Raw genomic sequence first — 14,293 nt, 5'->3', positions numbered from 1 at the left:
AACACTTTGAGTGTGCCTTGCTGGGCAAGCATATCTCTCCCTCCCCCAGCATGTCTCACTCCAGGACTCCATTGGTTGAAGACCGTTGTGTTTTCCAAGACTCAGTGGAGCAGCCAGCCACCCCCAGGTGAATGGGAAGCATGGATACCATCACGTGTTTATGGATTCTCTAGACCTAGTCAGGAGTTTGGATTGGCCCAGGTGAAGGCCATAAAAGGGCAGGAATATACACTCTCCAACTTACAGGGAGAGGCACCCCAGTGGCCACTCAGGGACTCAAAGAAGGACACCTCAGAGTCCACGCTTTACATGCTGACTTAGTGTTAAGGTCACATCATACCAAATCATTGGTCATCTCTGCGGTGACAATAATAAAAAAAAAAACATTTGTGCTCATGTAAGCCAGAGTATCATCACAAAGGTTTCAATGTTGGATTTTTTTATTTTTTTATTTAACTTTATTTTTATTGAATTTTACAATTATTTGAAAACAAGGCACAGACAAACAAAATTACAGTTCTTTTCAACAACAACAACAACAGGGTCAATAGATTTTGTTGGTATTGTTTACATACCTAACTAGAGGAGATGAGCCTAGCACAGGATTAATTTCCTTCCTTTTGTAAATATTTCTTCCTTATTGGCTGTACAGTGTACATGAACAGAGTGTACATACACATATACATACATGTACATATACACATACACACATGCACATGCACACCCACATCCATGCAACCACAACAACAGACATTTTCTTCCTTTTTTTTACAGGTTTTTCTGTTGATAAGTCAATGCGTTAAAGTGAGTCGTCCATTTGTTCCAGTAATTAACAAACTTGTCCTTACGTAGGTTCAGTGAGAAAGTTAGCTTTTCCATGTTATGTATTTCCGCCATGATTCTGATCCAATCCTTCTTTGTGGGGGGCTCCTTAGTCAGCCATCTCCTTATTATACTTTTTTTACTGGCTGCACACAAAAATAGAACATTTTGCAATAATGGTACTGATGACTGACTGCTAGCATGACCTGTGCTCATGTGTTGACAATACCACAAACCAAAGTGACTTATAACCAAGATAAGTCTTATACAGGAATTCAGCCCTAATGAGAAATAATGTAGCCGAGTGCTTGAGTGACAATAGATTAGATCACATCAATCTGCCTGCTGATTTGAAATTGAAGCTGTAATACAGATTCAATTATTGTAAACTTTCAGTGATTGTATTCCTTTTATAGAAAGAACTGCCTGGACTACTTTGCTGAAAGACTTGGATTATATTTTGAGAAATAATTCAAATGATATATTTAAGGAATTATTTACTGTTAAGCAATTGTGTTACATGGTTGATTTAGATGTGTTTTTATCAGGTTTTAGTTGCATGTTAGAAAAAAGAAAGAAAAGAAAAACACTACTTTTTTCAGCTGTGTCCTTAAGATATAACTCTTTTGCTGTTTTGTTTTCAAATTCAGCGTCAGAAAAACTTATAATTTACAGATTAAAACAAACAAAGAAGATGAAGAAGTTCAAAGTAAAAGGTAAAGAAAACCTCTGATTTTGTACCACTTGATCGACCACTCTTGGGGACAGCTGCCATCAAAAAATAGAAACATGGGATTGTTAGGGCTGATTAGCCAACCTTAGATTGAAAAAGGATGTTAAATTATAAAGTTAAATAGACTTCCCTACCGAATGCCGCCTCTCGATTATGTTGCTCACCTGTAAAACAACATCAGTTAGAAAACACAACACAACATTGTTTCATTTCTTCTGTATGTTCTTCTGATTCAGCAGTTGTTGAAGGATATCACAATTTGCAATAAATTTGAAAAGAAAGAATACTTAGTTTGGTGCATCACACACTGACTTCTTCTGATCCGACAAATATGAATCAAACAGTAATCAGCAGCTAACTAATAAATTGTGATAGGTTGTATTACCCTCAGTCAGTTTGTCTGCAATGAGCGGGCTCTCTGATCCGTCTTCAGTTTCTGGCTTGGTGACCACCATGGATGTGAGAGGGGTGACAAAGCTGTATCTAAGGGCCATGTCCAGAGCCTTAGATAGAGCTTTGTCTTTCTCCTGCTGAGTACCAATGTCACTGAAAAGATGAAAAGAAAGGTGGCATTATATTGACATACAATGCACATGGCGTGCGATAAGGCCTTCTCCATAAAATCGCTTTAGATTCTCTGAACAACATGTCCCAAGTCACAAAGAATCTTGACACGGTACATCTTGTTAAACATACAAGTACAGCTTGACAGACAATTCACAAGTAAACCTGTTCTCCAGTAGCTGCTGGATGGTGAGGTAGGCCCACAGACGCTCAGAGAAATCCCCAAAAATGTAGTCCTGATCTGGGTAGATCATGTCAAAGTTTACAACAATGGCAGTTCCCTGCACTGAAAAATCTTCCTCAGACTGGGGAAAGAAAGAGAGAGATCAAATGGCAGCAGTTAATGGCAGGAGATCTGTACCTGTCTCATATAAAGATAAGTACATCATTCCCTATACAAAACCTCAATTGTATTCTCTAGGGATGCACCGATCCTACTTTTAGGTCCCGATACCGATATTGATACCTGGGTTTTGGTTTCTGCCGATACCGAAACTAGCCGATCCGACCCCGGTATTGATTTAACAAACTCTATTCCTTAATGTGAGGACAGAATCATGTTTTGGCAACTTCAGGCTTTTCTGACTTTGTAAACCAATTAAATGAATAATTTTAAACTGACAGTATTGTAGCGGCTAAACCTAAAACTTAAAGCCACTGAGGGGCTGCCTAGACGGGCTTAACATAATTGACGCGCTTGCTGTTCGTTGTGTCTTGTGAAAATAAGTTCCTGACGTCTTTTGGTTGTAATTACGGATGATTTTATTGTTCACCGTCTTTTCTCCACTCGTGTCAACATGCAAGAATCCAACATAGTGTCCATCAAAATCCATAAAACGCAATTATTCCACAAACATTTCACCTTGCCAGCGTCCCGGCGTTGCGGCACGTTGCGGTCAAAAACTTTTTGTGCTCACCGTCTAGCAACACCTGATACCTGATGAAAGGTTCCTACCTAAGTATGCATGTGTACCGAACACGGGAGACCCCTAGTGGACAACTTAGTGTCCTACACACACACACACACACACACACACACACACACACACACACACACACACACACACACACACACACACACACACACACACAAACACACACACACACACACACATCTTGAAATGGCCCTTACAAGTATCATTATTCAAGAGATTATAAATGTGTACCAGCAGTTTGGTGAGTTAATCTTCATAACCAATAGATGTTGTAAACACAGAAAAGCATAGAACTGAGATGAATAGATCTGCCATATGGATTGGCACTATATATCGGCCCCTTGTCACCGATATCTGATCTAGCTTTTTGAGTCCAATCTAGCCGATATCGGATACCAGAATCGGATCAGTGCATCCCTAGTATTCTCATTCATCTTTAGTTGGTATATTGCTGTCCGTTTCTCACCCCCTTTGCGAACACTTCCACCAAGAAGTTATCCAGGTTATTGTCAGTCACCCGACCTGTAACTACAATCTCTGAGCCATTAAACAACTGGCTATATTGGTTTTTGGTCAAGAATTCCACTGCCTTTTCAGGATAATGCAGGTTCACATCCAAGAGCAGAGGGCTTGACACCTCCTCATAGAAACCCTGAAATAAAGACACACTTCAGATCATGTTCCCTAAATATCTGTAAAGGTATGAAAAGATATAATTTACCAATTGTGTAAGGCCTTTGAATTAGCGGTAAATAAGCTTGATTTAGTTTTACCTGAAGTTGAAGTGATGCATCTGATCCCTCAAATATTCTGCGGGCCATTCCTTTGTTTTGTTTGCTCATCACATCAAGGAAAGAGTAATCCACATCATTTCCAAATCCAAGACAGAACAGGGACATTTTACCCGCAATAGCAGAGCGCACGTTCTCCTGGATTCTCTGGAGGTTTGATTCTCCTTCAAACACAGAATACATGCAGGCAAACATTCAATTAAAAAATGATAAATAATTGATACATACAATAAAAATATTGATTCCTCTACATCACATTGCATGTACAGTATGTTTTCAATGAAGACAAAAGTGTATTAGTGGTAAACTGGTGGCATATGCGTTATTTATTAGTTTAAAGGCCCTTAAATTTAATGATTTAGTGGAACACAAAATAGCTCAGGTAATGTACAAAGCAAAACATAGTTCACTTCCTAACTGTGTTCAGAGGTTGTTTTAAATCAGAGAAAGCAGGTATGACTTAAGAGGAACAGGTGATTTAAAAAAAAACAAAGACAAGGACAAATATAAAACAGAGGTATGTATCGGCTAGAGGGGTAAACTTTGGGAACAGTTGGGATGAGGAATTAAAAATGTGTAACTCCCTTTGTGTATTTAAAAAAATGCTTAAAAACAAACAGATACATACATATATAATAATAATAATAATAATAATAATAATAATAATAATAATAACAACTCCCCTGGATACTGTTATCTCGCCAAGCCACGCCCTGACAGCCGTGGCGGTGGAATAGCTGCTGTCCTCCGCCAACAAACAAAAACATCCCTCACGACTATCCTTTCTCCACCATCATTTGAACATCTGTCATTCAAACTCTCTGGTCCAAAACCCCTAATCATTGCAATAATCTACCGCCCTCCCAAACATAACCCATCTTTTCTCTCTGACATTTCTGTATTCCTCACCCAACTCTGCGCCGTCTCACCCTCCATCCTCCTCCTTGGAGACTTTAACCTACACATTGACTCCACCCACTGCAAAACCGCAAGAGAATTTCTGGACATTCTGCAATGTTTTAACTTCACCCAACACATCAACTTCCCCACCCATAACCATGGACACACTTTGGATCTGGTCTGTTCCACTGGCATCACCATCAATCACATCTCCAGCTCCGACCTCAACATCTCTGACCACCTAGCCATCCTCATAGACCTAGCCACCCCCATCGCTCAACCCAAACAGAACCCGATCTGTTTCCTTCACCCACTCTGCCCCCTGGTACACCCCTGAACTCCGTCAGATGAAATCAAAGAAACGCCAACTCGAACGCCTCGCCAGACGAACATCCCTCACCACACACACCCTGGCATACAAGGACTTTCTCCACCACTACAAAGACGCCCTCCATACCGCCCGGTCCACTTACAACTCCAACCTCATCCACTCCAGCTCTACCAACCCAAAGCACCTGTTCTCAACAATAAACAAGCTTCTCAAACCCATGGACAATCTCTCCAACTCATTCACGACAGACAAATGCAACTCTTTCCTGTCATTCTTTCAAGAAAAAAACAAAAACATCCACACCGAACTGCTTACTTCTGCCCTCCCCACCCATAGCCACACACCCATCAGCCCCCCCCCCCCCCCCCCCCCCCCCCAACAACCCAGTCTCTCTCTCAGTTTTGCCTAATCTCCCCCTTGGATCTCAATAAATCACTCTCCGGCATTAAGACATCAACCTGCATCCTGGACCCCCTCCCCTCCTCACTGACCAAAGCTTGTCTCCCTGCCCTTCAACCCCTTATCCTCTCCATAATCAACTCCTCCCTGTCCACTGGTTCTGTCCCTCCCGCCCTCAAACTCGCCTCTGTCACACCCATCCTCAAAAAAACAGGACTCAACCAGAGCAGCCCCAACAATTTCCGCCCCATCTCCAGAACTCATCACAGCACAGAAACATCCCCTCCTTAAAATCACCAACGACCTCCTCCTCTCATCTGATAACAACTCCCTCAGCATCCTCCTCCTCCTGGATATTAGTGCAGCTTTCGACACCCTCAATCACTCCATCCTCCTCACCCGCCTTCAATCTTCCCTTGGTATCACTGGCACCGCCCTCTCCTGGTTCAAATCCTACCTCTCTGACCGCCAACAGTTTATCAGCATCTACAACCTCAAGTCACGCACAGCCCCCCTCTCTCATGGTGTCCCCCAGGGTTCAGTGCTTGGTCCCCTCCTCTTCATCATCTACATGCTCCCCCTTGGTCACATCATACGCTGCCATGGCCTCTATTTCCACTGTTATGCCGACGACATCCAGCTTTACATTTCAACCACATCCATCACCGCTGCTTTCCACACCACCCTCACAAACTGCCTCACTGAAATAAACTCCTGGATGCAAACAAACTTCCTCAAACTCAATTGTAATAAATCCGAAATTCTTATCATAGGCCCAAAATCCCTCACTTCCACCTGCCCAGACTTCTCACTCACTATTGATAATTCCACTGTTTCAGCATCCACCCACATCCGTAACCTTGGTATCATTTTTGATCAATCACTCAACTTTCAACAACACATTAACAATATTTCAAAAAACTCATTCTTCCACCTCAAAAACATCGCCCGTCTCCGCCCCTCCCTTTCCTTCACTGCAGCTGAAACTCTCATCCACGCCTTCATCACCTCAAGACTCAATTATTGCAATAGTATCCTCTACGGTACACCCAACACCCTCCTCAACAAACTACAATACATACAAAACTCAGCTGCACGCCTCCTCACTCACTCCCGCTCCACATCACCCCAGTCCTCCAGAACCTCCATTGGCTTCCCATCCCCTCAAGAATACAGTACAAGATCCTACTTATCACCTACAAAGCCCTCCACAATCTAGCTCCCTCCTACCTCACCGACCTTCTGCAGCCATACAATCCCTCCCGCAACCTCCGCTCCACCAACGCCAACCTCCTCACCCCTCTCACCAAACCCAAGCACCGAAACTGGGGAGACAAGCCCTTCTCTGTCGCTGCCCCCACCCTCTGGAACTCCCTCCCCCAACACCTCAGATTCTCTCCCTCACTCACCAAATTCAAATCCGGACTCAAAACACACCTATTTACAAAGGCTTTTAAACTATAATTGATTGATTTTTTTCTTGTTTTGTTTTATTTTGCTGCCTTGCTTTTCTCTTCTTTTTTTTTTTTGCACTGTTTTCCTTTGCTTTTATTGTCTAATTTTATTTTCCTGTAAAGCGCTTGGAGAATCTTTTAAAGCGCTTTTATAAATAAAATGTATTATTATTATTATTATTATTATTATTATTAATAATAATAATAATAATAATAATAATAATAATAATAATACATTTTATTTATAAAAACATGAATGAAATAAATTTAAAAGCAATCATACGTTGAAAGCAGTTCTAAATAGGAGTGTTTTGGTGAGTGTTTTGAAGGTGGAAGTATAAACTTTAATTTAAATTAGGTTTCACTAAGATTTCTGAACTGCCGCTTGTTGAGATTGAAATGTTTTTGTTTTCTGTTTGTAAGTTTGTTTCTGAATGAAACGTTTGAAGATTGCTTTTTTATAAAATAACATAATAATAATAATAATAGGGGAGACCCCAAATAGTCGAATATTTGACGATTCGTTCTAACGAGCCTTAGTCGACTGCCAATCTCATAGTCGAATATTTGCACATGAAATGTGGATCATTCCATTCAAACCATAGGGGTGCTCAATGTCTAATGTTACATTATTTTCCTGTATCCTGTAAAAATAGTGTCTCATATATCCTATTTTAATATAAATATAGACTTATTTAATGTAATTCTGAGAACAGCTCTTGAAGTGTTAAATCTCCTTAAAGTGGTAATTAAATCTCCCCTGGTAATTAAAGGTGGAGCATTTAGCGGGACCTGTGGAGCAGACGCACCTCAGCTGGCCTTTAAATCTTTCTACGTTCATGGTAGCTCAAAATGTCAGGAAATAAAACTTCAGATGATCCTAAAAATAGTGATGAATAGCTGTCCGAAGCCTCAAAAACAATCCACAGCATCCCATCCACCGCCACACCATCAGAGAGGATATTCTCAAAGACAGGATTTACAGTCAACAAAGCAAGGAGCGCACTTCTGCCCGTAAACACGATGGTTTTCCTTTTGACAATTTGAAAAGACTCAAGCGGACAAAGACGCGATGAAAGACTGTTTTAAAAGGTACTGTAAAGAGATTTAAAAACCCTTTAGCTGGTTCAGGTTTGATTTTGAACATTATACAAATGTTTAGCCTTAAGTTGGACAAACTACCCTCCGCAGTGCTGCTCTCCGCTGTGTGAACACTGTTTAAATATCTCCTGATTCCTTACTCTATAGTGGAGCGTTGTTCCATGTTTAACGGAGGGTGGCCTTATTTGAGTTTTCTCTCCTTCATCACTTCGTTGTTTTTGCAATATAGATTTAAAAAATCTAAGTTTTATACTTATAATATTCTGTTGTCCCTTTTACTTTAAGCTACGAGTCCCTTAATTGTAAAGGGTTATGTGTAATATTGTCATGCGGTCACCATCATGCAGACTTTGGGTCAATAAGGAAAAACAACAAACATTCGACTATTCGTCGACTATGGGCAAAATCTGATGAATTAGATTCGACTAAGCAAATCCTTAGTCGGGCTCACCCCTAAACAATAATAATAATAATAATAATAATAATAATAATAACTTTATTTATATAGCACCTTTAAAAAAATGTTTACAAAGTGCTTTGACAAACAAAGCATAGTTCAATAGCAGAGTAAACAAATTGACAGACAGGCAGGAGAAAATGTGATCAATGCAAAGCAAAATGCAACGCAGGAGGTTAAAGGGAATATACGTCAATTAAACAGTATGGAGTGGTGTGGCAATGGACCAGTAAATCATTGTTGAGAGGTTTTTCAGGGTAAACAGATAAAAATTAATTAATTAATTAAAATAAATTAAAATGGAGAAGTAAATAAAAGCATTAAAAGGGCAATAAAAGAGGTTTTCAGAGTAAAAGGACGACATCACATCGGGAAAATTAGAAAAAGTGCAAAGAATGAATTAGGAACATTAAAATAATAAAAGAAAAATAATAATAATAAATTAAGACAGTGAAGTAGTTGGATAAAAACTAAAATTAATAATAAAATAGAAGTAAAAGCGGTTAGAAAGATAAAGTCACATAAAAGCTAGTCTGTAAAAATGGGTTTTAAGAAGAGATTTAAAAGATGTCACTGACTGTCACTGTCTAATTACTTGCACAATGTTGCCTATAAGGTATAAGTTATGTTAAAGGGTAGGCAGGATAAGCCTTGGCTTCAGCCTACACCTTTTTTGGTCAGCGTGTGATTGGCTAAATATATGTGGATGTGTATGCATGTTTATATGTATGCATGAATGTACTTGTGTATGTATGCATGTGTATGTGTATGTATGCATGTACAGATCGATATGTGTGTATGTATATGCTGGACTCTATACATATTTTCTTGATGAATCCCCCTGTGATTGTTTTGTTTTTTTGCTTTAATTTGTAATTTTCACATGGCTCCTATGTTGTGGAGGGACGTGTTGGTTGTTGATGCAGACCAAAAAAAAACTAATCAATCAATACCACTGAGAGGACTTGCACACCTTTCACATTTTTCAAAATGTCCTGCACCATAGACAGACAGCAAAGCTAGCTTATTTTAATACTTGTTTAAAGTTGCACTTGGTCTACATACAAAAACCTCACTATTTTATTTTGAGAAAGAAATGTTAGAATCTTTGAAACAAAATAGGCTCACCGCTGTTTGGCATCCCATCGGTGAGTAAGATAATCATATCTGTGCTCCTCTCTGGAAGGTTCTTTTGCTGTCTTTCTTTCACCAGCATGCTGACTGCTCTTAGTACAGCATCGTTGATATTGGTGGCTAAAAGGAAGTCACATGTTGAAAAAAATAACATCTGTTTAGATGTTGAGACTCCCCAGTATTTTCTGTATGGCAAGTATGTTTCTATAATATTCACTCTTATTTCTGTCCACTCTGCACATCAGCCAGTTAAAAGTTAGCTTGGCTAGCATGAATATTGACAGTTCTAAAGTAAGAAACTTGCCCATTAGCATCTTATAAATTAATGTACGCCAAAAAATTGTTGTAAACTGTTGTTGTATATGGGGTGTGGATAAGGCCCACGCCCCATATACAGAGACTATAGAATCTGACCCAGCAGCTGCAGGTTCAGCTCCCAGCCACGACTATTTGCTGCATGTCTTCCACCACTCTCTACTCTCAGTATTTCTTGTCTCTTTCTAGCGGTCCCATCAATAAAGGCAAAAATGCCCGAAAATGTAGAATAAAAATCGAACACTAAAATGAATTTAATTTTTAGCCAAGGAAGTGCTTAAATAGTTTTTCCTGGTAGTTAATGCCATGTTTTTTTTCTCTTACATCGATTGTCCATTAGCTTCCGGATGTAGGTAATGGCTTTAGACACATGATCCTTTGATGCTTTGGTAAGAGAGTCCCTCCAGGTGGTAATTTCATCATCAAAAAGGACAAGAGCAAAGTGGTCCTCCTCATAGAGGTCTTTCAGAATGGCGACCAAAGCATCCCGGGTCTGCAAAAGTTCCCAAAGTCACAAATGAGGATGTACCTACCAGAACTACACATAATGGAGTGCACATATAAACAATGCCTGTCACCTGTTCAATCTTTCTACCAGCCATCGATCCACTCCTGTCAATCACAAACACCACGTTCTTTGGGACTCTGGGCAGGTCAGGAGGAGCAAAAAAATGCACAAAGTATCCGTTCACAATCTGAAGGGAAACATATAGATTGATTTAGACAAATATGCACATACAGAACCAGAAAACCTTTAGATACACATTAAAAACACTTCTAGTTGTGTTTTTAAATAGTGCTGTAATATGCAGGTTATATATTTGCTTCAGATATGGGGTCTTTGTTGGTAGCTGACCTGAACCTGCCCCAGGCTCTTCTCCCGATTCACATCGTACTTGATGATAAAATCTCCATCAATTATGGTGCCTTCACATCCCAGACATTTCCTCTGCTGCTCCATAGATGGTGAGAAAGAGATGTGTGCCTAAAAGATATTCATATCATTAAACATAAGTGAACAACATTCATGATCATTGAAGCCTTTCAACAAGGGGAGGGGTATCTGACTTGCCTTTTTGTCTGTCACAGTTTTCTCCACAAGTGACAGCAGATCATTGGTGAGGAAGGATGCAGTGGCCTCAACGAAAGAAATTCCCTGGGGCTCAAATATGTCTGCCACAATCTGTGTATACAAAGACACACAGGCATGCACACAGAATAACTGAGATAGATCAAGTGCAAAATCAATGTTAGCAAAAGGTACAAAACTCTGACAAGGGTTCCCCACATTTTAGAAAATCACCATTAAAATGAATAAATAAAAGAGCAGGGTATGTTTAACCTGAAACTCCTGCACTGGTTGTTCAGGTTTGACTCGGGTCAGAATCTCATAGTGGCCTAGATTCCTCCTAAGGAGCTCCTCGTGGGTCAGAATGAAAGTTGCGTTGCTTTTGCTTGCAATGTTGACAGACACAGAAAACTTCTCCATCTTTCGGCCAGAGGCCCTGCAATAATGGAGATGTATTAGATGATCAAACAATTAACTTATGATTTCAAATCATTCTCACAAACTTACTTGACCAGTCCAGCAGTTTTCCCAGATGAAACAGCCTTCTCGTACTGTTCCTTGGCTTTCTCTTTCTCCTTCACCTCCCCAACATACACCTGACCATCAATTTCCCTGCAAGCACATGACAGTTGTCAAAGGTAGAGAAAGACATGGTTCAAGCTCATTTTCAGAAGTGGTGAGATTTGGCTTACATGGTAAAGTTTGTGATGAAGGCGGTCTTTGGCATATCCACTTCAAAGAAGATTTCCTGTGAGGTGTTTGCTTTGTTCAGAGCTTTAGAGGTCATTACAGTGTGAGCAAAACGGGACGTCACAGTGCAATGCACCATCACACTGTACACCTCCACCACCTGAAGTACGGACAGAGTGTGATGTTTGGCATTCTTATGAAATTAAATGTTTTCTTTAGGTCATAAACATCATTTGTCATAACAAATCCTCAAACAGAATTATATTTACAACAAACCAGCAAGACTGAGAAAGAAGTGGTGAAGAGTACTGGCAGCCAGCTGTTGTCTCAAGAATGATTTGGGATTCAGGTATTATAAGGTGCTCATGAAATTCACAAAGCCACCCTATTTCCACAGGAGTCAAACTCAGGGTGGGAAGTTCAAATACTGTTATGTTGTTGTACTACTGCATTCTAGAATGCAGACTGAAGAAATGAAGGGTGTCATGCAGGATACATCAGGATCACGTCATGGCTGCCAAATTCATCAGTAACTGGAAAAACAAATTTGAATTTGCAGAGGGATATTCGGCTTCATATTAAGGTTAAAAAACAACAATATATTTGTTATCTGCTGTTAGGTCAGGCTTTTATTGAACTACTGCTTAGCTTACGTTAAAGCTCCAGTGAGGAACATTCAGTTTGTTTATATGGTGGTTTAAGTTTATGGAGAAGCTTGTTGGGAAGACCAGAGTGCAGAGAGGTACAATTATCAATATGGCAGGCCAAGGCATTGACAAGAATAGTTGTGCTGTTTAGTGTGAGAGACCGGCAGAAGTGATTGATATTGGGCAGGTGAAAATATGGGGGAGATAGGAACTGTAGAGTTGTCAATGGTTAGAGTGAAGCAGTTCATTTTGGCTAGAGTGGGTTTGGAACCAACAAGAAGAATATCTGTTTTATTGCTATTAAGTTTGAGAAAGTACCAAGACAACCAGGATTTAATTTCAAATAGACATTATGTGAGGGAAGATGGTGGAAGGACGGAGTATGGCTTGGAAGATAGATAAGGCTGGGTGTCATCAGCATAGCAATGAAAGTGAATACCAAATTTTCTGAAGATGAGACCTTGAGATAAGTGGTAGACAGTGAACAAAAGGGGGGCCAGGACAGATCCCTGGGAACACCAGAAGTTACTGGGGAGGGTTCTGATCAGTAGCTTTTATATTCAACAATCTGAGTGCAGCTGGAGAGATACGATTTTAACCAGGAGGGTGAAGGGCCAGTAAAATGGAAGCTAACCTGTCAAGGAGGACGAAAACCAGACTGGAGAGCTTAACACAGATTATTTTCAGAAAGCTGAGTGTGGATCAGAGCTGCACCTTCTTTTTCTCAATAAATACATGAAGAAACGGCAGATGGAAATAATCAAGATTGTTAGGATCAGTACCATGTTTCTCGATTAAAGAAGCAATAGAGGCTGTTTTCAAGGACGGAGGAACAAGAGAGATGAGAGAGAAATAGATAACATCAGTTATCAGTAATAGATAACTGAGTTATCAGTAATAGAGAAGAGGTAGGGTAAAGGCTTTTACCAGGTTAGTAGGTAGGGGATCAAGCTGACAGGAAGAAGATTTGGATCTTAGTGGTCAGTTGCCGTTAAATCTTGTCAATTTTGGGCATTAAAGAAAGACATGAAGTTGTTACAGTAAGCAGAGGAGTATATATGAGGTGCAAGAGTATCTTTTGGTCACAAGATAGGTCATTGTATGAACAGTAAGGCTAGGTTTTGCATACAGTGGTTCAGGGCAAACCGTTAATTTTGAGGTGTCGTAGTTTGGGGGTAAACCAGGGCGCTGAATGAAAAAAGGGTACAGTCCGAGTCTTCAAAGGAGCAAGGTGATGGTGTAAGGGGATGGAGCATGGCCAGTTTGTTTTACAAGGTTTGGACAGAACACTCATTAAAAAAGTCAGTGTTGATCTTAGGTGGCTGATTGACAGCTGCTAATGTAATGGATATAAAAGTAAAATGTTTAAAAGCAATGTTAAAAACATTATAAACACAGTATAAATAGAGTAAGAATATATGTTAAAACCTGTATAAATTCATCTTTGAAATATGTTAAATGTTAAAATGTTATTTCATTTTGTTACGGTTAAAATTTAAGTTTATATAGGTAATAGATTGGTTTTGTTGCACTTGGTTTATTTTTGGACACTTCCGGGTTTAGCCAGTAGGGGGAGCATGTTGCTTGCGGCTGATCATTACGTTGTGGAATGAAAGCCAGCAACAGCGTGTCTTTCTTTCACATTTCTCTCCTTACAGGTAAGAAAAGTGCACAAAAACATATATAAAACTGTACACATGTGTTATCGTAATTTATATAAATATGTCTGTGAAAAGATAGCTCTGTGTAGAGTCGGTTGAGTAAGTTTATTTAGAGTTTGTAGAGAAGTTACTACAGATGCTAATGTTTTTACCAGTAGTTGCTAGCTTAAATTGTATGGTCAGAACCAGGGGTGCATCTCGCTCGGCTGGTGGTGAAGCTTGCAGCAGAGTGTCGAGTAGTCAAACTTTAAAAAATAAATACATGTCGTGGGAATGTTTCGCACATCCGT

General features: G+C 39.9%; 1 protein-coding gene across 1 annotated transcript in view; it reads right to left on the bottom strand.

Moving 5' to 3' along the window:
* Positions 1–449: 449 nt before the first annotated feature.
* Positions 450–14,293, bottom strand: part of LOC117813314 (inter-alpha-trypsin inhibitor heavy chain H3-like) — a 20,146-nt gene continuing 6,302 nt past the window's right edge. Inside the window, exons 4-17 of the mRNA XM_034684471.1 lie at positions 11,698–11,855; positions 11,513–11,617; positions 11,279–11,441; positions 11,009–11,119; positions 10,793–10,921; positions 10,515–10,631; positions 10,261–10,429; positions 9,616–9,741; positions 3,828–4,009; positions 3,521–3,706; positions 2,285–2,424; positions 1,941–2,101; positions 1,690–1,719; positions 450–1,590 (exon numbers count right to left, since the gene is read on the bottom strand). Coding sequence (XP_034540362.1) covers positions 1,499–1,590; positions 1,690–1,719; positions 1,941–2,101; positions 2,285–2,424; positions 3,521–3,706; positions 3,828–4,009; positions 9,616–9,741; positions 10,261–10,429; positions 10,515–10,631; positions 10,793–10,921; positions 11,009–11,119; positions 11,279–11,441; positions 11,513–11,617; positions 11,698–11,855 — 1,869 coding nt within the window. The 3' untranslated portion in view covers positions 450–1,498. The remainder of the gene's footprint in view (positions 1,591–1,689; positions 1,720–1,940; positions 2,102–2,284; positions 2,425–3,520; positions 3,707–3,827; positions 4,010–9,615; positions 9,742–10,260; positions 10,430–10,514; positions 10,632–10,792; positions 10,922–11,008; positions 11,120–11,278; positions 11,442–11,512; positions 11,618–11,697; positions 11,856–14,293) is intronic.

The sequence above is a fragment of the Notolabrus celidotus genome, chromosome 1 (assembly GCF_009762535.1).
Source record: "Notolabrus celidotus isolate fNotCel1 chromosome 1, fNotCel1.pri, whole genome shotgun sequence".
Classification (NCBI taxonomy): domain Eukaryota; kingdom Metazoa; phylum Chordata; class Actinopteri; order Labriformes; family Labridae; genus Notolabrus; species Notolabrus celidotus.
Note: the sequence above shows the minus strand (reverse complement) of the source record. Positions and strands in the feature narration are given on the sequence as shown.